This window comes from Eschrichtius robustus, chromosome 14, assembly GCF_028021215.1.
Source record: "Eschrichtius robustus isolate mEscRob2 chromosome 14, mEscRob2.pri, whole genome shotgun sequence".
In the NCBI taxonomy this organism is placed as follows: Eukaryota; Metazoa; Chordata; class Mammalia; order Artiodactyla; family Eschrichtiidae; genus Eschrichtius; species Eschrichtius robustus.
In genome coordinates, this window is record NC_090837.1 from 30,070,021 (window position 1) to 30,092,125 (window position 22,105).

Below are 22,105 nucleotides of genomic sequence, written 5' to 3' on the forward strand. Positions count from 1 at the left end.
GGGGGGACTGTACATTGTGCAAGAGGAAAAGCAGCCCCCAAAGACGTGAGCAGGCCCAAGTCAGCGCAGTGAAACCCTGAGAGGTGTGTGCCATCCATCCCAGCGGAAGTGCCTCCTGCAGGAAGGGGGTCTGCCCACCTCCCTCCTGTGAGAGGACCACACAGGCGTCCTTGTTGGCAGGGGTCTCAGGACTCACCTCTCCCTTGGACCCAGTGATGGCAGTGACATGGTGACAGAATGCTCTTAAGGGCTCCTGGAGAACCCCAATTACCTTCTGTTACCTTTTCCTCCAAGTCTCTTCTAAGATATGAGTGTGCCCGTAAAACCCCTTAAAGTGGTACTGTGTTCGCTTCCGCCACAAACACACAGATGTGGATATGTGTATACGCACACATAAAAGTGCAAAAGAAATTAAAATATCTCACGGGAACTATTTCTGAACAATGTCTTAACCAACGATGGAAATGACTTTAAGGCCTTCGGGTGCACAAGAGTTCCAGGTGCCCTTGGCTTTCTCCGTGGTGTGTCAGGCAGGAGCTTGTGCACAGGTGCTGCTGGGCTGTTACAGCCCCTCAGGCCCAGGAGACACTTGGCCTCTTTAGCCACGGGCCCTCTGGGGTGGACAGTCCACGTTCAGGCCACACAGCTCACAGCAGGTCACAAACAGCAGCGTCTGGGGGGGGTGTGTGGAGAACAGGGCCTAATTCACACCAGCATCAACCCTCAGGGGTCTGTATTTTAAGTGGGGCTGGGACACGGGACTTTCTCACTGAGGTGCTGGTGGAGGGCAGGTGCCTGCTTCTATCATGGTTCCAGGTGGCCTGGCACGTTTCATGGAAAACGTGAGTTCTATGGTAAAAGTCTACAGTATATGTTTGAGAAAGGGAGAGAGAAGCAGGTGTCTGGAGGTGAATGGAACACACGGGCTCCCCAGGGCATCTGGTGCTCCCCGTGGGTGCTCTGTGTGCACTGGGCCCCGGGAATTGGGCAGTGACACTAAGTGCCCTCCCTCTGCCCCCATATCAACATGTGTTAGTGCCCTTTTACAGGGCATCTTTGTTGGGAACCATCCTCAACCACCAAGTGCGTTCTGATCCTTTTTTTCTATCAACTCTCCTGGACCAACTGTCTGATTCAGACCAAGGTCCCATTAGGCAAGGCAGCTGTGTTATGCATCAGCTCTGTTTTTGCTTAATATTGAGTGTAAGCTCTAGATGACTCTGCTTTTAGTAAATGTCGTCTTCATTAAAGATTCCCGTGGCTGGGTTCCACAGTCAGGTGTGACTTTTGTGAACCCAGCCCAGCCCCTTCCTCCTGCAGGTTAGAATACACACAGGAGGCTCGGTGACGTAACGTGAGCGCCTGTTCCTGTATTTCATGGGGCTTAGCAGGGATCAGGAACAAGCGATACTGCTGTGCTTCGCGTTTACAGGGTGGCATTTTGGCCATTTTTGAAAGTGTCTGGATAAAAGCCCATGTAGTGTATACGTTACTTTACAAAATCATCCCATGGGCGTAGAGATGGGCAGCTGTGTCTGGTCTCCCAGGCCGCTGAGGGGCTGCTCTGGGGAGCAGGGCTGTCCTGTGGGTTATTCTGTGTCTCAGGTGCAGGAAGAGAGGACCAAGGAAGAGGACAGAGCCCTGGCCTGCAGCCCCGTCCCCATCACAGCCGAGAGGAGGCGGAGCCTGTGGTACGCGACCCACTACCCCACGGATGAGAGAAAAGTAAGCCGCAAGGAAAGGGGTTTCTCATTTATTTTGCTGCTTTTTATTATATTGCTGAATTCAGGTCATGTTAAGTCCACCTGCAAACCCAGATTGCTCAGTTTACAGGAGCAGTTTGATGATGAAGTCTTAGTGCCCAACATCTGTTCAGAGAAGGGAACCCAGTGCTTCGAAAGGAAACCCCAGGCTCCATCAGACCCAACCTTTTATAGTTCAGTGCTTTCCCCTGAAGTCTCTTAACCCTGGAAAGAGAGAGAGAGTGTTCTTAATTAAAAAAAATAATTGTGTATTTAAAACAAACAAAAAACAACAAAGCGGCCCCTTGGCCCTGGGCGGTAACAGCTTGGGTGGTGGGATGCACTGCAGAGAGTAATCCCCCGTGTCGGGGTGGCTGCTGCAGTGACGATGACCGCTCACACGGCCGCTCGGGACACCGGCCAGTCTGTGTGGACATGCAGAGCCGCAGCCTCTTGCTGTGTCGGGGCCGCAGTGTGGATGCCAGGGACGAGAGCACAGCTGTGTGATTCTTAATCTTTTCACCATTTGTTCACTATGGTGTCAGCCTAGCCACTGACATGTTAAAATGGCCCATTTGCAATGTGGTGAAGACAGACGCTCACAATTCTCAGATGGGGTCAGCACTTTGCTTCCCAGCACGTTTGGGAATCGAGGCGCAGATTCTCTGATTGACTTGGTGGAAGAGTTTCTCTAAGACACGTGGTCCTAGTTGATGCCTGACTGTCATGGACTGAGAGACAGGGAAACAATGAATGAACTTCTCAGGGAGCTGGCAGCCACGTGGAACAGACGTGGTGCCCGGAGACCTCTGGGGTTTCCGGGGGCGCTTTCCTCCCATCACACGTGTCAGACTGTCCTGCCATCTCACTAAGCCAGAGAGACAGCACAGCAGTTTCCAAAATGAGGTCTGTGGGCCATCTCCGGGGATTCCTGGGGCCCTTGCGGGGATCCACAGGCTTGAAACTATTTTTGTAATAATACTTAAGACATTCGCCTTTGGACTATGTTGACAATTGCTCTGATGGTACAAAAGCACCAACGAAGGCAGCAGCACGAACCCCCACAGCCGTGGTCGTGTCCTTGGAAAACAAAGCAGAAAGGCCAATTCCACTTAAGAATATTCTTGATGAACCAGGAATAGTCATTGCTTTTCTTAAATCTCAACCTTGAGGCACATACTTTTTTAATATTCTGAGTGACACAAGGGGAGGTCCCCCTGAAGTGCTGACCCCTCGAGGAGGAGAAGCACTTGGCAGGTGTGCGGCCCAGGTCTGCGTGCAAGAACAGCTGACAGACAGTTTGGGGTGGTTCATGTGTGGACATTCAGCGGTTACTGGAAAGTGAATGGAGTGGTCCATCGCTTCAAGGCAAACAACTGACAGCATTTGTTGCCGGTGATAAAATGAGAACTTTTAGTGAAAATTAGAATATTGGAAGACTCAGATTTTGTGCAGTACAGCGTGTCAGTATTCAGTGGAGCTGTCTAATCGCTGAAGCACATCACCAGCACGTGCGGTCACAACGTGTGTGTAGGTAAAGGACCCGGTCAAGGTGCAGGATCCTCCAGGGGCTTTACTGATTCCACACACAGCTTGCCTTCGGTTACTTCCCCATCTTGAGTTTGGGAGAGGGTCCAAGGAGAGGATCCACATTCTGGATGGACTCCTGAGATACTTCTTTCTTTTCCAACTGCATCGCTGGGTGAAGCCGGAGTTTCTTTAACTACTTCAACCAAAACAATACATCACAGCAGATTGAACGTGCAAACAGACATGAGAACCCAGCGGTCTTCTTTTGAGCCAGACATTAAAGATACTCAAAAGCATAAAACAACACCACTCTTTTCACTATTTTTTAAAAATACAGCTATTTGAATAAAATTATTTATGTGAACAAGTTTTTTTCCAATTTTTAATGAATTAATAAGTGAATAGTTTTAATGCCTCAATTTTAATTTCTAGTACAATAGATACTGATGGATAGGACCCACATAAATAAAAACTCTTTGGGACCTTCAGTGATGTTTAAGAAAGTGAATGAGTTCCGACCCAAAAAAAGTGGGAGAACCTTTAGCTCAGCAGATGCTTGTTATTGGGGGGAGCCCCAAACCCCTAGCACTAATAGAGCTAAAAGGCATAATCGTGTCATAATTCTTTTGTTGCAGACAATACACAAATCTTAATCCCAGCCCGCACTGCACATCAAATCTTCTTTATTATGAAACTTCAATTTCTGGAGAAGTCAATACTTTCAGAATTCTGCAGACGTCTCAAAGGGTCCTAGGAATATAAAACCAAGCAGCTAATTCTATTAGAACAAAACACTTGAAAGAACGTAATCAGCTTTTGTAGTCATGTGGTTAATGAGTGCTTTCTTACTGTCGTGATTAAAAGTTAACGTCGGAAACTGGAAAGGGTTATAAAAACACCACCCTCCAGCTGCATTATTCGTGCCTTTGTATTTTGCATGGCAATTTTAACACACTAGCATCCAGCTAGTTGAAGGGATGGGTATGTGTGTAGTACAACTTTATAGCTGTGTATAAACATCATGATGCTTTCTGCTCACATACTAACATGCTGTCCTGCATTGCTTTTTGCAGCTTTTATCCATGACTCAAGATGACTACAAACCATCTGATGTTAGTATATCCTTAGAATTCTCATTTTTGCGCATGTCAGTGATGTAAAAGGGACATAAATGGAGTTAGCCCCTCTGAGTATTTTAATGGTCTATAAAATTTCCGTACGTTTTAAAATAATTTTTTTGCAGAAATTGTATCTGGTTTATTGCTGTTAAAACACTGACTCATAAAACATGAGCTCACATATAAACATATAAAATGTATTTAAACTTTTAAAAAGCCACAGTGGAGGGTTTGCCCGTTCCATGATTTGAATAAGAAGTCTTGCATGTCCATGGACACACATGTGTATGTGTGTGTGTACATGTTTATATGTATATGCATAAATGAAAAATTGTAAAGCTAAAGGGACAGAGAGAAAAAAACAGGAAATTGTACTTAGTGTACAGAGTGCTGCAACATGGGAATTGCAAGCTGCAGCATCAGGTAGAGACCTGTGGGGTTGCTGTCTAACCTGAGAATTTGCTAAGTCCTGAGAGCCGCGTGGGGTGTGGGGCAGGCAGCGGGGCCCGGGCAGTGCTCGGGCTGCAGGCCGGGACCCAGGCGAGTCTGGAGTTCCTGTAGCTGGAGGATGGCTGGCGGGAGGGGCCGTGAGCTGAGGCTGGAGAGGAGACAAGAGCAGGTCCTGAAGCCTCAGCAGCCTTTCCAGGCTTCACACTTCATACCGAGGACGGAGAGGGGGGCACGGCCTGGGGTGCAGCAGAGGTGGGCAAGGTCAGGTTTACCTTGTCCTGTGATGGCTCTGTGGGGTGTAGTTTTGGAGGGGGTGAGCAAGACTGTCTTGCTAGCGGGCATCACTGCCGACAATGCTTGGCCTCCCATCAGCTCTGCAGCGTCCCATGTGCCCACCTACCAGAAGGGAAGGAGGCAGGTCCACACTGGAAACCAGAGCTGCTGTCACAACTGCTTTTGTCCCGCCCCCCCGACAGGGCCTGCTGGTGACTGTGAACGGCAACCCCGTGGATTACCACACCATCCACCCGAGCCTTCCCCTGGAGAACGGCCCCGCCAAGGCCGACCTGTACTCCACCCCACAGTATCGCTGGGACCCCGCCGCCGACTCCCTGGGTAAGGAGCTGGGATCTGTCCTTGGTTTATCCTCCTGCAGGAGCTCTGAATCTGTCTTTGGTTTATCCTTCATTGGATTCGGTTCTTTTTCCTTTTTTTTTTTTTTTTTTTTTTAATTTTTTAAAATTTTATTTATTTGGTTGTGCTGGGTCTTGGTTGCGGCAGGCATGCTCCTTAGTTGCGGCTCGCCGGCTCCTTAGTTGGGGCATGCGTGTGGGATCTAGTTCCCTGACCAGGGATCAAACCCTGGCCCCCGGCATTGGGAGCACAGGGTCTTAACCACTGCGCCACCAGGGAAGTCCCTCTTTTTCCTTTTTTTTTTCTAGCAGAGGTTGCTTTCTTCCATGGTCAGTCTGATGAAGCTCATTTCCTTAACTTCTGCCTAGATTTTGCCCCTCCATCTTGCTCTGTGTGTTCTGTCCTTGGGTACAAAATAAGTGGCCTAATCGGGGTAAACTTTGAAAAATAAAAAGTAAAAAATTATTTTAAACAAGTCAACTTGTTTCTAGTGTTAAACCTATGTGCATATGTGTGTTTTAGTCTTTCTGTAATTTGATTGCATAATCACGGCTAATAGTTTTGTGGGTTAGTGGATGAATGTCTTCAGAAAGAGCTCTTTTCATCTAATAAAAAAACCAAGAGCCCCAAAACTTGGACGAAGCCTTTCTCCCTTTTCTCTCAGTTTATTGTGTTGAAAGAAAGCTGCCTGTTACTGGAGATGACAAATACGTGCTCTGTACTGCTTGGGACATTTATGTGAAATTCACATATTTGCATAGATTTTTATATAAAATAATCTGTCCCTCTAGAAAAGAAGGAGGGAGAAGATGAGAAAGAAGAATTTGAGGAGGAGAAGGCCCATGAGGAGAAAAGGAGTGTCAAAGTCCATGCCATGGTCTCTGTGTTCCAGTTCATCATGAAGCAGAGTTACATCTGTGCCCTTATCGCTATGATGGTGCGTGCCTACAAGAACCCTTAACTTCTGCCTGGATTCTGCCCCTGTATCTTGCTCTGCGTCCTGTCCTTGGGCACAAAATTAGTGCTGGAGGGATGGACGGTGCTTGCACCCCGCCGACTCCAAGCCCCACCACCTCCTCCCGCCAGCACCGATGTCTTCATCTTCCCAATGTCTTGGCAGAGAATGGTTGCTTATGGTAATTTTTCATGGGCCCTTTATATTATAGATTTCAAAACCATGTCCTTTTAAATATTAATACCTTTCTCTCAAATTAGCCTAAGTCAGACTGTCCCCTATTTTGCCGATTTAAAAGGACATATGGGTAGTTTTTCTAAGTGGCGTTGAAGGTGTTCACGATTAACAAAGGCCACTTTTATTTCTTTCAGATAATGAGGGTCATAGTCACAGCTTGTCTTAGATTTGAGTCTTTATTCCATTTGAGCTGCAACAAATGTTTACCGATCTAAGCAGCAAGCACCGAGTCCCCGAGGGCTTCTTCTGGTTGTGAGCTCTCAGTTTACCTGCGTTTCTGCTCACGGCCAGGAACATGCCCCATCTCCAGCATCAGAGCTTCAGAAATTGTCCTTGGGACCAGAGACAGGATATAAAAGAAGGCCAATGTCTGCTCTTCCTAAAAACAAATTTTACTGGGAAAGCTAATTTATTTTGAGAAACTTATTTAACACAAAAGTCTTCAAATTTTGTGGCCAGTAGTGAGATCCCATGGACACCGTAAGTGATAAAAAATGAAAATATTCTATGATTCTAGGGAAAAAAAACACCTAAACACAGTTTCCCTAGGCTCTCAGTCCAGATGTCTCCTGAGAAAACCTGTTTGCACGTCAGCTTCAGCTTCTGCAAGGACCATGGCCGTGGCTGAGAGCATTGGGAACAGAAAGCTCCTTGAAATTAAACATGGCTCTTTTGGGGACTGCAAACTCTGTTCTCCAAATAATATGAATTCTGTGCTCTCTGGGTACTTTTTGACACTTTATAGGTCAATCCCTAATTTACACTACAATAAAACTCTATTTGAAAACATCAAATAATTCAGATTCTGAACTCAAAAGAGTATACATTTCTTTTTCTGTCTCTAAAAAGAAGCCAGAGAAGTTGGTTTTTTTATGTAAAGAAATAGAGCTTAAAAAAAAAAGGGAAAACTTGAAATACACATTCAGTTCCTCAGTAGAAATGAAATCTATTGTAAAAACAACACAGGAGAGCAGATCTTTCGTTAAAGACGTGCTCTCGTCTGGTGCCATTTCAGTTGTTTTCACGGAGCCACAATATTAATGCTTTAAAAGTGCCTGTCTTCCGTGGAAGTTCCCCTGTGGCAGCAGACTTTTAATCACAGACAGAAAGGAGCAAGGTCTGTTAGAACGATAGATGTCTTTATTCAAAAACACAAAGAGCGAAATCCTCACAATTTCTTTTTCTCCCTCTTTCACCCAAACAAAGATAGTGTACAGGGGGAAAAATCCGCTGGAATTATAATATCTGCGAAGATTACTTTCTTGGGTCCCCCACAAAAAAATGGCAAGGTCAGATCTGAATTTCATCCTGGGATAAAGGCATTAAATATTACCGACCTTTGATAACACTATTTCCAAGGAATACTATCTTCATGAAAATAATTCAGACTTGGTAATAGTTGTCAGTCACTCACTTAATTTTAATAAAAGCAATTTTAATTTCCAGTTTATAATTACCGTATGTTTTAACCAACAGTTTTAAATAACTCTACATTTAAAAAGCTAGCTCTGCTCTAGGACAAATTTGCACATTGCTGCAAGGAAGTATTTGTTTGTTCTGTGCTGACTTTATTTATTTATCTTATTTATCTCAATACTTATCTGCTTTCCAGAAGCAAAACAGACTTGTGAAACATTTCAGACTTTACGAATAACTCTTGATAATTCGTGATACTCAAGAATATGACTTGATTTCAATTAGCTCCAAATAACAGCTAGAAAATATTTTTAAAGCCCTTATCACAGAAATTTGGTATCTGAGATTATGGTATGAGAGGATAGATTTACTGAAATTAATGGTACTCATGAGCCTGATTTTCTAGAATGTTCCAGCAGCTGCCCTTTGAGATGTCTTCTGGATCTGTGGGAGTTTGGTGTGAGTGGAAGATGTCTTGCCCCTTGCAGGGCAGAAGGGGAGTCCGGCCTCTCCGTTAGCCTGACTTTACTGTCTGCGGTGTGCGGACACCTAACACTCCACCTCCTCCTGGAGATTCCCTGGTTCCTATCATGTCTGTCTTCCCGGCGGGTCTGCTAAGGGTGACCCCTGAGGCCAGCTTGTGTGCTGACCCTGTGGTCCCCGCAGCTTCCGTTTCTGATCCCAGCTTGGCCACACTCACCCAGCACCCTGAAAAAATAGCCGACCCCAAGCTGGTTTGGAAGAATAAAGGAGAAAGCACTTACGGTTGCTTCTCATTCTGCAAAGCAGGGTGAAAAGGAAGACATTTGGGGCTGCAGGGCAAAGGACATGGCGTGAAGCCCCCTGCCCGACCCTCTTCCCTCCCAGAAGTCGAGGGCAAGTGCTAGCTCACAGAGGCGGCCTTTCTCCTCCCTGTGTTCCCTGCCGCAGCTGGGACGTCCCTCCACGATTTCACCACAACACCCTCCCTCCATAGTGTGAATGTTACTGACCTTTTCCTGCTAGATAACGTCTAACTTAGCAGGGTGGGGCCTCTACATTGTATTGACCGTCACTGTTTTCTCCTCCTTCCTCCCTGGAGGCGTGGAGCATCACGTACCACAGCTGGCTGACGTTCGTGCTGCTGATCTGGTCCTGCACTCTTTGGATGATTCGCAACAGAAGGAAATATGCCATGATCAGCTCTCCATTCATGGTTGTCTACGGAAATCTACTGCTCATATTACAGTACATATGGAGTTTTGAACTCCCTGAAATTAAAAAGGTCCCAGGATTTTTAGAAAAGAAAGAGCCAGGGGAACTTGCCTCAAAGGTAAGCGAATAGCAAAGCAGGAAAGCAAAGCATTCAAACAAAACCACGGTAATCAAAACAAACACATCCAAGCAAAAAAGTACAAAAATAGGTTCCAAATATTTGCTGCTGCTTGAAATCATAATGTTTTTCCTAGCCCTCAGGAAAATGTTAATATAAACGCGTGGGCACTTAGAACAATTCCCCCTTCAGCTTTGGGAGAAGAATGGGAATATTAAGGGGTTCTATTTGCTGGGAAGAAATGTTCTTCTTCCCCATCTGTGGAATTCTTCAAAATAAGGACCACTGCAGAAATAACAGGGATCGTGGAAGAAATACACCTTCTTCTGATACTTGTGCTGGTGTCAGGGAAGGACCAGAAATCAAGGACTAGCACCTTGAAGGGGACCACTGTTCCAAGTTGGTTTCCAGCCCAGATTGTCCTGTGCATCTTCCCTGGGCGTCCCAGGCATGAATGCACCCTGGTACTGGACAGCATGCCAATGTCCTCGGGAAAGGAGATTTAAAAGCCAGTGACTTTCAGCTGAAATCAAGTGGGTGCCTGACTCTATCTCAAGTGGAAAGGTTTATGTAATGTGCTCCCACTGAAACGCAGAGAAGGCGTAGTAGTTGTTGAAATAGGCTTATGCTTCAAAGGCTTGATGCTCGTGTTCCTAATTCTCTCCTTTCAGATCCTTTTCACCATTACGTTTTGGCTGTTGCTGAGACAGCACCTCACAGAGCAAAAAGCTCTCCAAGAAAAGGAAGCTCTTCTGTCTGAGGTCAAAATCGGAAGTCAGGAAAATGAAGAAAAAGGTAATTAGTGCGTGAGGTGTGTGACAGGAGGAAGGGCCCCCGAGGACATCCAGGAGGCTCTGCTCCAGACCAGAGGGAGGCCAGGTGTAGACGTGGGCAGATAAATGACCGCGTCCCGGGGCTAAGTCCCTGTCCACATGGGGCGTCCACGGGAGCTTCAGAGACCCTGTGTCATTTGATCCTCACGAAAGTGACTCCCACTTCAGGGAAGAGAAACTGAAGCTCAGGGAAGGGCACTGGGTTCTCCACGGTCACATTTGCTGAATGTTAGTACCAAGAAAGTGACTCAAATCTTCCAAATTCAAATCCTCTTCTTTTCAAAAACAACTATACCACAAAGTCAAAAAAAGAATCTGATGTTTTGATGATCGATCACCTCTGTAGTTTTAGACCTGCTATATGGGTAAAATGAGAGCCTCTCACTCCCTACCTGCCTGGATGTACCAATAAATATCATTTAATGTTAGTAGAACGGCTTGGAGACCACTAGTGATGTATGTAGCCTTGTCTGAAAAGGACGCCATAAAGGTTCACAGAGGCTGGGCTGGTAACCTTAAGACTAACCCGGTAAGGAGGAGAAAACCAACACGCACCAACTCATCCTTTTCTTATAGTTTCTCGTTTAGACCTAACCATGGAGTTATTTTTCAGCAACAAAAGTCTGTAAGATTTAAATCTTGACTCTTTGACTTTGGATGTGTCTGTTAATAGAGAGATTAAATTCACCAGTTACCTTATATAAAGAATAGTTCATTTAAGATCAGCAGTTGCTCTGACCTCTCACCTCACTTGCATTCCCCTCACTCTGTGGATCTCCTGGTCATTTGAATAAATTATTTAAATGTATTCAATAGGTTGCCTTAGTAACACAAAAATGAGTCATATATTAGCATATTTTAAAGTAAGACCAAATATAAGCTTTTCCTTGCAGTGCATAAAACTATTTTAAACTTAGGTAAATTACAATTATTCTTCAATTCTAATTTAAATTAAATTATATTTGGCTTTAACTCTTACTTTCTTAGTTCTCTAAAAGCATACTATTGGTTAAGATTATTACCATTAACCCAAATCCAGTAAAATACTGCTAGGATTGTCTGGAGTCATGTTAGCAGTTGGAATTTGAGATTGTCATAGTAGTTTTTATTTGTGTTATTGTTGCCTATGTATTTTTCCTCGATCCTGCAGTAGTTATAGCAGGATATTACAAGTGAAATAGGTGTTATAAAAAGATGAGTATAAAAATATTACCAAATGTATTTCTTTAAAACTATATTTCAAGAAGTTTAGGAAAATGGACTATAATTAGCTCCGTAAATTCTGCCTTGTTTATTAGAACCATCTAAAATTATTTAAATCATATGGTAATGCATGAAATGCGTGCGCTGTGTGGCAATCACATCACACCGGTCAGAGTGTGGTTCTGGTCCGGGGACCAGCTCCATTGAACAGCATGGTCTTCTCTTTTGAAGATGACGAACAGGACATACAGGTGGATGGGGAGGCCCAGGAGAAGAAGGAAGAAGAGGAGCCAAAGGAGGAGAAGCAGGAGCAGAAGAAGGAAGAGGAGGAGGAGGACGAGCAGGACATCATGAAGGTGCTGGGAAACCTGGTGGTGGCCTTGTTCATCAAGTACTGGATCTACGTCTGTGGAGGGATGTTCTTCTTCGTCAGCTTCGAGGGTAAAATCGTGATGTACAAGATCATCTACATGGTGCTCTTCCTGTTCTGTGTGGCCCTGTATCAGGTGGGTACGCAGCTGTCCCTGTTTTTCAATCCTCACATCTGTCCAGGAACATACATGAGCTTCTTTGCGACGAGACCCTAAGTTACTATGACCTCGTGAAAACGTCGTGTAAAGGGGTCGATGAGATTCAGACATTACGCACTAGGAATCCTAAAATGAGAAGTAGCTCCCTTCAGCTTGTTCACTGATTTTAAATGTTAGGTTCTTAAAATGGCAGAGAAGTGGTTAGAGTGGGCATCCTTGTCTTGTTCCTGGTCTTAGAAATGTCCATCGACAGAGGAATGGATAAAGAAGATGTGGTACATATACTCAATGGACTATTACTCAGCCATAAGAAAGAACGAAATAATGCCATTTGCAGCAACACGGATGGACTTAGAGATTACCATACTAAGTGAAGTGAGTCAGACAGAGAAAGACAAGTACCATATGATATCACTTACATGTGGAATCTAAAATACCACACAAATGAACTTATTTACAAAACAGAAACAGACCCACAGACATAGAGAACAAACTTACGGTTACCAAAGGGGAAGGGGGGGAGGGATAAGTTAGGAGTTTGGGATTAACAGAAACACACTGCTATATATAAAATAGATAAACAAGGACCTATGGTATAGCGCAGGGCACTATACCCAGTATTTTGTAATGACCTATAAAAGAAAAGAATCTGAAAAAAAAAAAAATGTATAGCTAAATCACTTTGCTGTACACCTGAAACCTATACAACACAACACCTATACAACACCTATACAACATTGTAAATCAACAATGTATAGTTGTAAATCAACTATACTTCAATAAATAAAGTAAACATGACAAAACTGAAAAAAAACAAATGCATGGGTAAAAAAAAGTCAGAAAAAATTCATAAGTTTTTCAAAAATTATTAATTAAAAAAAGAAGTCTGTATCATTAGATTACACTTTTGAATAGTAATGTAAAAACCGTGTCTGGGTAATCTAAAATACTGGATAATATTCGGTTCATTTGTATTTCAACTTTGGAATCAGAAAATCATGCGCATGTGTGTGTGTGTCTGTGTGTGTATACAAATGTATGTATAATGCATTGAGTGCTTTAGTATTTCATTAATTAGAATATATGAAATGTTATATTGAAATGAGTTAGCCTCTCCACAAATTCCATGTAACTGATGATGGGTGGGAGCCCGATGATGTACACAAGTGCAACAGTAAACGTTCCTGCCGGCAACCAAGAAAACAAGTAAAGCAACCTCGATTAACAAGAGTCGATTACCTGTGGAGATGAAAATGTCTCAACTGAGGTCAATCACATTTTGAAATACCTTCTGAAATTCTGGGTAGATGTTCTCTAATGAAAACCCACAGGTTTTTGGTAAAGAGGGATGCCTCCTCTCTGTGGTGGTTTCACATTTGTATTCATACGGCATCACTCTGAATTTCAAAACGGAGGCAGTTTCCCCAGCCATGACCACAAGGACAGACTATACCTCCTTGAAAGCCTCCCGTAGACCAGATATAGACCAGACATCATGCCGAGGTAAACATCATTATTAATGATGATGATATAAACATCATTATTTCATCCTCAGAACAACTGGCAAGTAAGTACTCTTGAGGAGGAAACAAGCTTAGGGTGGTCCAGCAGCTTTGCCCAAAGACACAACTCACAATTTCTGGTGGAACCAGATTCCAATCCACAGCCACCCAACCCTACGAGGAACAGAGCCTCAAAAACTAAAAATGAACTTGACTGTGTTTTCAAACATTTGTAAATGGAATCACCTGTCTTCTTTGAATAAACCAGGTATTTTTGTGAGTTTTCCTCTGACCACTTTTTGTTTGTTTGTTTGTTTGTTGTTCAGGTGCACTATGAGTGGTGGAGACGGATCCTGAAATATTTCTGGATGTCGGTGGTTATCTACACGATGCTGGTGCTGATCTTTATATACACATATCAGTTTGAAAACTTCCCGGGCCTGTGGCAAAATATGACTGGATTGAAAAAAGAAAAGTAAGTAATTGTGGTGGACAGTGGGATGGAAAATAACAAACAGCGTGAAGTTGTGAATGCGTGTTGTTCAAAACATCTTTCTGGGAGGTTGTTGTAAAACATGACATCATTACTGGCTATAAGTTCCTTCAGAACTTATAGCCAGTGATGGCTATAAGTTCTAGAAAAATGGTACAGATGAACCAGTTTGCAGGGCAGAAATTGAGACACAGATGTAGAGAACAAACGTATGGACACCAAGGGGGGAAAGTGGCGGGGGGTGGTGGTGGTGTGATGAATTGGGAGATTGGGATTGACAGATATACACTAATATGTATAAAATGGATAACTAATAAAAACCTGCTGTATAAAAAAATAAATAACATAAAATTCAAAAAAAAAAAAAAAAGGTTCCTCCAGAAGAGGACTCAGGTCTTGGCCATTTTGGGTTCTCATGACCTTGCCCTGAGCTTTTAGCACATAGTAGGTACTCAATAAATATCAACTGAAAAGTGAATTTTCCACCCATTATTAATGAAATGGCATTTTCTAGTGTCGGTTTCATGTGAAGCACACCTGCCCGGTTCCTCACTGTCATGCTTCCTCCTTTCTTAACTGGAGCCCAGTTCCTTATCAGTAGGTTCATAAGGTAACACATCAGCCTCTCCTCACTGATGGAGCCGGTGCTAAGATCTAAGGAGTAGTTGGTGCCACAGGAAAAGTGCTCAGAGACTAGTGGTGATGAAATCTTTCTTGTGCATGAAATAGATAGAAGTCTAGGCTTTTCTAATTTGCTTCTGTAAACTTCTGAAGTTCGTTTAGAAATCCCACCAGCACTGGGCATAGAGCTGAGTATCCTGAGGTGGCCAAGAGGAAAGTTTAAAAGGAAGGTTCACCGTGTAGCCAGACTAATATATCTTTAAGTCAATTCAGCAAATATTTCTTGAGTGCCTCCCCTGGGCCAGACACTCTTCTGTACCTGAAGATGCAACAGGAAGCAAGAGAGACAGAGTCTGAGCCCTGTGGAGTTTATATTCTAGGAGAGGAGACAAACCAAAAGCCTACGTAATGTACAAACAAATCAACTGCGACACGTCTGTGAAGGAAACAGAAACAGGTTGAGGTACTGAAGAATGGGGGAGAATAACTAGAGATGGAGTAGTTAGGGCAGGCTTCCCTGAGGAGGCGTCATTGTTTTGTTTTTTTTTTTTGGCTGCGCCACGCAGCATGCAGGATCTGAGTTCCCTGAGCAGGGACTGAACCCACGCCCTCGGCAGTGAAAGTGCCGAATCTTAACCACTGGACAGCCAGGGAAGTCCCTGAGGAGGTGTCATTTAAACTCCTGAAGAATAGGAAGGAACTTGTCTTTAGAAAAGTGTGTGAGTTGGGAGCTGGGAGGTGGATGAACATTCCAGAAAAAGAGAGCAGCAAATGCAAAGGCCCTGAGGCCTGAGGGCAGACTTTGGCATGTGTGTCTGTGTGTGTGTGTGGAAAGGCAGCAAGGCTGGCCTGCGGGGAGCAAGGGGAGAAGTGGGAAAGGTCAGCTAGGCACCCGGAGGTGCAAGCCTTGTAGGTAGTGATGGTTCACATCTCATTTATGGTGAAATTTCTATAAGTCTTTAAAGCACCCTTGACTGGCTGAGGAAAAAGTGATGTGCGTGGGGGACAAGAATAGACCCAGCAGGACGGTCAGCCAGCAGTGGGGGGGTCCTGCGAGTGAGGATGGTGGCTCCACCTGGAATAGGAGGTGCTAGAGATGAAAACGAGGACAGATTCAAGGGATGAGGTTGAAGGAACGCAGATGGTGGAGACCAGAAGGCAAAGAAAGCGTCGGGGGAACACCCTGATCGGGGCGTTTTGCACGAGGTAGACGGTTGTGCCAGTGAAGAGCAGGGTGGGGAGAGGGCGGTGGAGAGCAGCTCAGCTGCTTCAGGAAATGGGGAAATCGAGAATGCTGTCTTGAAAACACTCAATATGAAATCACTGTGAAACAGCTAACTTCCAGTAGACATTCGGGTAGGAGAGCCCACAGGGGAAAGCCGTTTTGTTTTGCAGGCTGGAGGACCTTGGCTTAAAACAGTTCACGGTGGCTGAGCTCTTCACGCGCATATTCATCCCCACGTCCTTCTTGCTGGTGTGCATCCTGCACCTGCACTACTTCCACGACCGCTTCCTGGAACTCACGGACCTGAAGTCCATTCCCAGCAAGGAAGACAGCGCCATCTACAGGTGAGCCCGTGCAGGAAGCTCCAGGAAGGCAGCCTGGACCCTCCCAACCATCTCACTGAGAATCTCAGCCCTGAACTTGCCATGAGTATCAGCCTGTAAGTGGGGAAAAAATGAGAAAAAATGTGGAATATTTGACGGCACTTTGTGAAACAGTTGGTAGTGATTTATGATGGTTCATGCAGTGATCTTGACAGGCATGTGAATTAGTTCAGAGTAGCTGTGGTGGTGATGTGTCTTTTGTGTCCAGGCTGGTGAGGTGTTTTTAGAACATTTACAGCATCTGGCTAATTCGGAGGATGAGTTTTCAGTCGCACTAACAGGCAGAGAAGAAGTCGCTGTGAGTGAGAGCGCAGTGCAGAATTCTCCCTTCCGTCTTGGAAGGGAAGAACCTTGGCTAAAAGGAGAGAATCTGCCATCTACGAGTAACCAGAATAAGATTTAAGAAAAGAAAGTGAGGGCAGTGTTTTCTTTCTTCAGCTCCCTGTTGTGGTCTGCCCATCAATAAACATAAATTGTTTACAAGTAGCAGATGGATCTGGCTCTCCCTGGCCATGTGTGCTGAAGCCACGGCGGGTCATCACACATGCCTAGATCTGCTGCATCACGGGGAAATTACAAGCATTCGTCTAATGAACCTTGATACTGATTTTCCTCTCTGCTTCACCTAATAGCCTGTGATTCAGTTCCTGGAAAAACACTTGTTAAGTAAATAAGGGAGCAAAGTGCTGTATTCAAAGGAGCACAGATGCCACAGTTGAAAATTCCCCTTAGCTCTTTTTTTTTCAAGGGAAACAACGTGTCCATCAAAAGAAGATGCAGCAGTATCTCATCATGCACAGTTTATGAAATATCAAACTGTCTGTGTTCTGCTGTGCCAAGGAGTGGAATAATGGAAAACTGAATTTGTTGCACAGAGTTCCTGTTAAGTATGTAGAACCTGATTTAATTATGTAGGTTCTGGAGAAGGACAGCAGCCTGTGTCAAGATGTGTTCTCCCTGTTTCCTCTGGTGTCCTGCCAGCCCGTAACCCCCTCGGCCTGGCAGGACAGGGAAGGAGGCCAAGCAGTCTGTTGAGTCTGAGACCGGAGCTGGCCCTCCTCTGGCCGCAGCTCAGCCTGAGCGCCCCCCTTAACCGTTACATTTCCAAGAAAATGTAAAGGGCGAGGCGAGAGTATATAATGGCAGCCACCTGAATAGTTTAGGAATGCAGGATTTCATTTTTGGTTCTGTGAAAAACAGTTTTCTAGAAACTCGAGGAGTTCAGAGGACTCACTCAAGTTCGGTGTTTTGGGATTTCATGCAAGAGTTTCATATAAAAGTCCCCCAGATTTCAACTTGGAACATAAGATACGTATCCCATCTTTTTCGCAGCTCTTTTCCATTGTAGTATTTTCCTTACTAACAATTTTCACCTCACGGTAGTTTTAGTGCCTAGAACGCTAGTAAATGGCTACATTAAAATCAAAATGATGAAGAAAAACGTATTTTCGGAGTTGGGATTGACTGTCCTGCTTTGCCTTCTCTGTTCCTGCCCGCTTAGTAGATGCTTGGGGGGGAGAAAAAAAACCTCCCAAATTGGGAATAATCGATGCATTTTATCCCTTAAAGTGATTCCAATCCTGTTGTTTCTGTGAATAGCCAGCTGTCCTTTTCCTGTTTTGTCTGTTGTTTTTGTGGTTTGTGTAGGCTCTCTAGGCAAATGTCACTTGTGTCTGAAGCAGAATTCATTGTGTTTAGCCTTCCAGAATTTATAAAGTTAGCATTATGAAAATGTTTTATGATATACCTTATGTGAAACTATTATTAGTTCTAGGTAGGCATTCTCAGGAATATCATTTCCCTTATATACTGATAAAATATATAATATAATCACAATGTAATTATTATATAATATATACTTAATAAGGTACTAAATATCCACTCCTTATTTAAATATCCGTCACTGCAATTTGTCCATAGTTTGTTTTAGAAAGTACAGTGATGCCTATAGAAATAGAATGACTTTTTTCTGACTTTAGTTTTAGAACACCGCAGAAAACAGTATGTTGAATATGGACATTTAGGAGGATTTTCTTTTTTTAATTCCGGGGAAGGAGCAAGAATTAATGTTTTCCGTGGTATTTTATCTGATAAATGCATTCTGGACATGTAAACCTTACAAATTCCTGACAGGGTGTGTGACTCGGGGGTAGGGAGGGAGAGACTGTTACCGTCCGGCGATTTCCTGACTCTGATTTCTCTGCTGCCGAATCTCGCTGTCCGGACCCTCCTCCGGTGCGTGCACCATGTCGGTGACACACGTGGTGGTGCAGAGCTTACGGGACACCGGCTCTTCCTCTCTGGCTAACGCTCTCCTCTTTCTCTCTCCAACTGTCCCCCGCTGCCACCACCTGCTTCCTTGTGCCCCCGCGTAGCCATGCCAAGGTCAATGGGCGCGTGTATCTGATAATAAATAGGTGGGTACCTCAACGTTTTCTCTCTCGGTTTCCTTTTTTAAAATGGTCTCTGGGGGTGTTAAACACTTCATTAGCTTGTAAGTGAAAAACGGCATCATCAGACAGTGGGCGTGGCCTGCAGGTGCGCTGGATGTCTTTTGCAAACCCAGCCATTCGGCGTTTGGACCGAATGGTGCTGTCGAGCGGACTCGGAGGTGGCCGCGGGCCTTCGGCTGGCCCTCGGCGTTGGCCTGGCTCAGCCGCCAGCCCCGCTGATGTCACCCTTGGTAGAGTTGGTTCCCGGCTCCCTCTTGAACACGTAAGGGAGGGCTCAGCTCCAGAACCAGCTCTCCACAGACCTGCCCGTCACTGCCGGCTCCCCGCTGAGCGGAACTGCCCTTGCTCTGAATTCCCAGAGCACTTTCTCATCGCTGCCCCCCCGACACTGGCCTTCAGCCCCTATCTGCCTGGCTGTCTTGTCTCCCCTGCCCGAGGCCTCCACCCCGCAGGCCCTGTAAAATCCATCTCACTTACCGTGGAGGCTTAACCATTAGTGGACCCTCAGTAGATATTCCTGAATGAAGTGACGACGGTCACAACAATCTATGGTTAAGAGAAAATTAAAGCATCAATTTCCTCAAATATACGTCTACTTGAAAGAGCAATGTATTGAAGGACGGTATTTTACATGACCCAACTTCACAATATAGTTGCTTTCTGCAAAAAAGGCAAAGCTGGGCAGTACCTTCCAAGCATGTCACCCAGCTGGGGAGCTAAACCAAGCAGGTAACCACATGTAATAAAGAGTGAGCTTTGACATGTGCCGTGTGTAGAGTTACCTCAAGTGCCCTAAGAGTTCAGAGAAAAGAGCCTTTGGGGTCTAATTTACCAAAACTCTTCTTACTTTATTAAGTAGGTGAATTAAAATACCCGCTCCCATAACTTCATGTCATTAGTAATCAAGTCAGTAATTTAGGTAATAGAAGCATGTATTTTGCAAGAAATCCACTTAACAAAATAACCTTGGGAAAGATTTGTTGGTTCTCTAGTCCATTATCTTAAGTAAAATCCCGAGGCTGACAACCAAATAGCAAACCCTAGGAGGCAGAACTTCTAGAAGGAGGTGTAAAAACTTAGCGCATCATGTGCAGATCTCTGCAGAAGAGGAAGGAGGCCGGGCTTGCTCCCTTTGGGGCCAGTTTTGTGGACAGCCTGAGAGAGAAAAGTCAACCTCAGGTTTTTAGCTGCCAGGCAGAGAAGTAAGACAGAGACTCGAACCAGAAATCTCGAGCAGCTATATCAATCTTATCCCTCTAAACATAAGGAAGCACAATCTCTGTCTGTCTCCCTCAGTGTTTCTCATAAAGTATTGACCATTTGCTTTAAGATGAGCTGGCTGGAGCAGCCAAGAGGTCAGGAATTGGTTTGATGGGCTCTGATGGCTGATACACTTGGCCTTCCGTATCCACGGGTTCTGCATCCATGGATTCAACCAACTACAGATCAAAAATATGTGAAAAGAAAAAAAATTCCAGAAAGTTCCCCAAAGCAAAATTTGAATTTGCTGTGTGCAAGCTACTATTTACATGGCATTCACATAGTATTAGGTATTGTAAGTCATCTAGAGATGATTTAAAGTATACAGGAGGATGTGCATAGGTTATATGAAAATACTACACCATTTTATGTAAGGGACTTGAGCATCCGTGGATTTTGGTATCTTCGGGGGTCCTGGAACCACTCCACCATGGATACCGAGGGACGACTGTACAAGTTTTGGTCCCCGTTGTGCCCGACTTTTCTCTTGAGGGAAAGCCTACGCCCATGAACCCAAGTCACAAGGCCAATGAATTCACTCAGGAGTTCTTAGACTGATCTAGATGCAAAGTCATCTAAAATAATTTAAAACTTGAAGCATTCCACCATTAGCTCAGTCTTCTTTCCAGTGGAATCTCTCATTTTTGTCTGAATGCTCACATTTTAAGAAAGGCCAGAGCTCTGCCTTAAGGGACACGTGACCTAACAAGCCCGTCCCTCTCTGGACAATGTGTGCCTCTGAAAGGCTGCACGTGAAGTGTGTCCAGTGATAGGGTGAACCTTTTATTAAGTAAATAAGCTTTCTGTCTCCCAAAATTTATTTCTGTACGCTCAATGCTGTTTTATAAGGAGAATAATGCGTTTGTAAACATGAGTTCCAATGAAAGAGGGGACATACCTACATTCGACTTCTGCGTCGATTACAATTTAGACTTGACCTTACGAGGTGTGAGGTGGCGGGTGTGTTTAGGACAGTGGGTGACTGATAAAATTTTGATGATGTGAAAAATTGCAGGAAGTTCTAGCTGAATCTGTAAACAGACTGATTTAGAAGATTTTAACAGGAGTAATGATTATTTCTCCCACATATACACAAACCAGAGCCATTATACCCCATCTTGCCTAGTAGATTTTTTTTGGAGGAATTACTACCACACAGAGTTAAGATGTAATATTAAATTGAATTAAATTAAATCAACCGCTCATCTGTGAATTACAGTTTTCTCAAAGTGCTTAGGAGTTCCAGAATATAATCTGAAAGAGTTTTAAAACCTCTCCTTTAAATATTACTTATAAATAGTACACATTTGCAAGAAAGTTCCTTTTTTCTAATGGTCTAATGAATGGGGTGAGTGCAGTTTACCTTGGAGTAGTTATAAATAAATGGAATTTAGGCCTTAGGGGATTTTACCATAGTAGAATTTCCATTTTCTTTATTGGAAAGTAGCTTAATATGTGGCTTTTCAAAGTCAGCTCCTAGTACAGACTTAAACCTCTTCAACTCTCCATAATTTGTTTCTTTGGTTTCAAATTAGAATGCCTCTCCAGTGTGTAGAATTCACTCACCAAACACTCAGGGAATGACAGTGTACACCAAGCAAAGGCAGGTGAGCAGAGTGAGACTGGATTTCTGTCCTCAAGGAGAGAATAAAATGATGTGGACACAAATTGAGAAATGCACACATTGACTTACGGAGCTGCGGAAGCGTGAAAGAGAGAGGGTGGGTGAATAAACAGACAAAAGTCGCCTGCTCTGTTGGAATGCAAGAGGAGAGAACCATCGTGGTTAAGAAATAGAGGGTTAAGCTCAGAGCTTGGATCATCATAAAAGCAAGACCAGAGTTACAGGCGAGGTCAAGAAAATGCAGAGAGAAGGAAATGGGCTCCCTGAGGGGAAAGACAGGCAAAACGGTGGGATTTAAGGAAGCTGGGGTGGGGTCCGGGAGAATCTGGTTCATCAGCTGGTCGGTTTGGATCCCAAAGTGGAAGTCATCCACCAGTGATGGGATAATCCACACGTGAGGATCAGCAGAGAATTACAAGCATCCTAAGTTCCTTTGCTGGAAGTTTCAGGGAGTGTTTTTTTCACTAGAGGGTGGTTTTTAATTTAGTCTTTGAAAAATCAGGATCCCTTTTTAAAATTAGTTGGGGGGGGGGGCACATACCTAAGTTAAGGTACACAGGCTTTCCTGGGGAATCGATACAGCAA

The 22,105-nt window shown here is 44.3% G+C and overlaps 1 protein-coding gene across 4 annotated transcripts in view; it reads left to right on the forward strand.

The window, feature by feature from the left end:
* The window catches only part of PIEZO2 (piezo type mechanosensitive ion channel component 2), a 347,028-nt gene that overhangs the window by 237,761 nt on the left and 87,162 nt on the right, over positions 1 to 22,105 (forward strand). For 3 of the 4 annotated variants that reach the window (XM_068562415.1, XM_068562416.1, XM_068562413.1), the window contains exons 9-17: positions 1,606 to 1,725; positions 4,346 to 4,384; positions 5,317 to 5,455; positions 6,265 to 6,410; positions 9,163 to 9,393; positions 10,065 to 10,188; positions 11,661 to 11,935; positions 13,788 to 13,936; positions 15,971 to 16,144. In XM_068562415.1, the coding sequence (XP_068418516.1) occupies positions 1,606 to 1,725; positions 4,346 to 4,384; positions 5,317 to 5,455; positions 6,265 to 6,410; positions 9,163 to 9,393; positions 10,065 to 10,188; positions 11,661 to 11,935; positions 13,788 to 13,936; positions 15,971 to 16,144 (1,397 nt within the window). The remainder of the gene's footprint in view (positions 1 to 1,605; positions 1,726 to 4,345; positions 4,385 to 5,316; positions 5,456 to 6,264; positions 6,411 to 9,162; positions 9,394 to 10,064; positions 10,189 to 11,660; positions 11,936 to 13,787; positions 13,937 to 15,970; positions 16,145 to 22,105) is intronic. The other variant, XM_068562414.1, reaches the window with a different exon arrangement.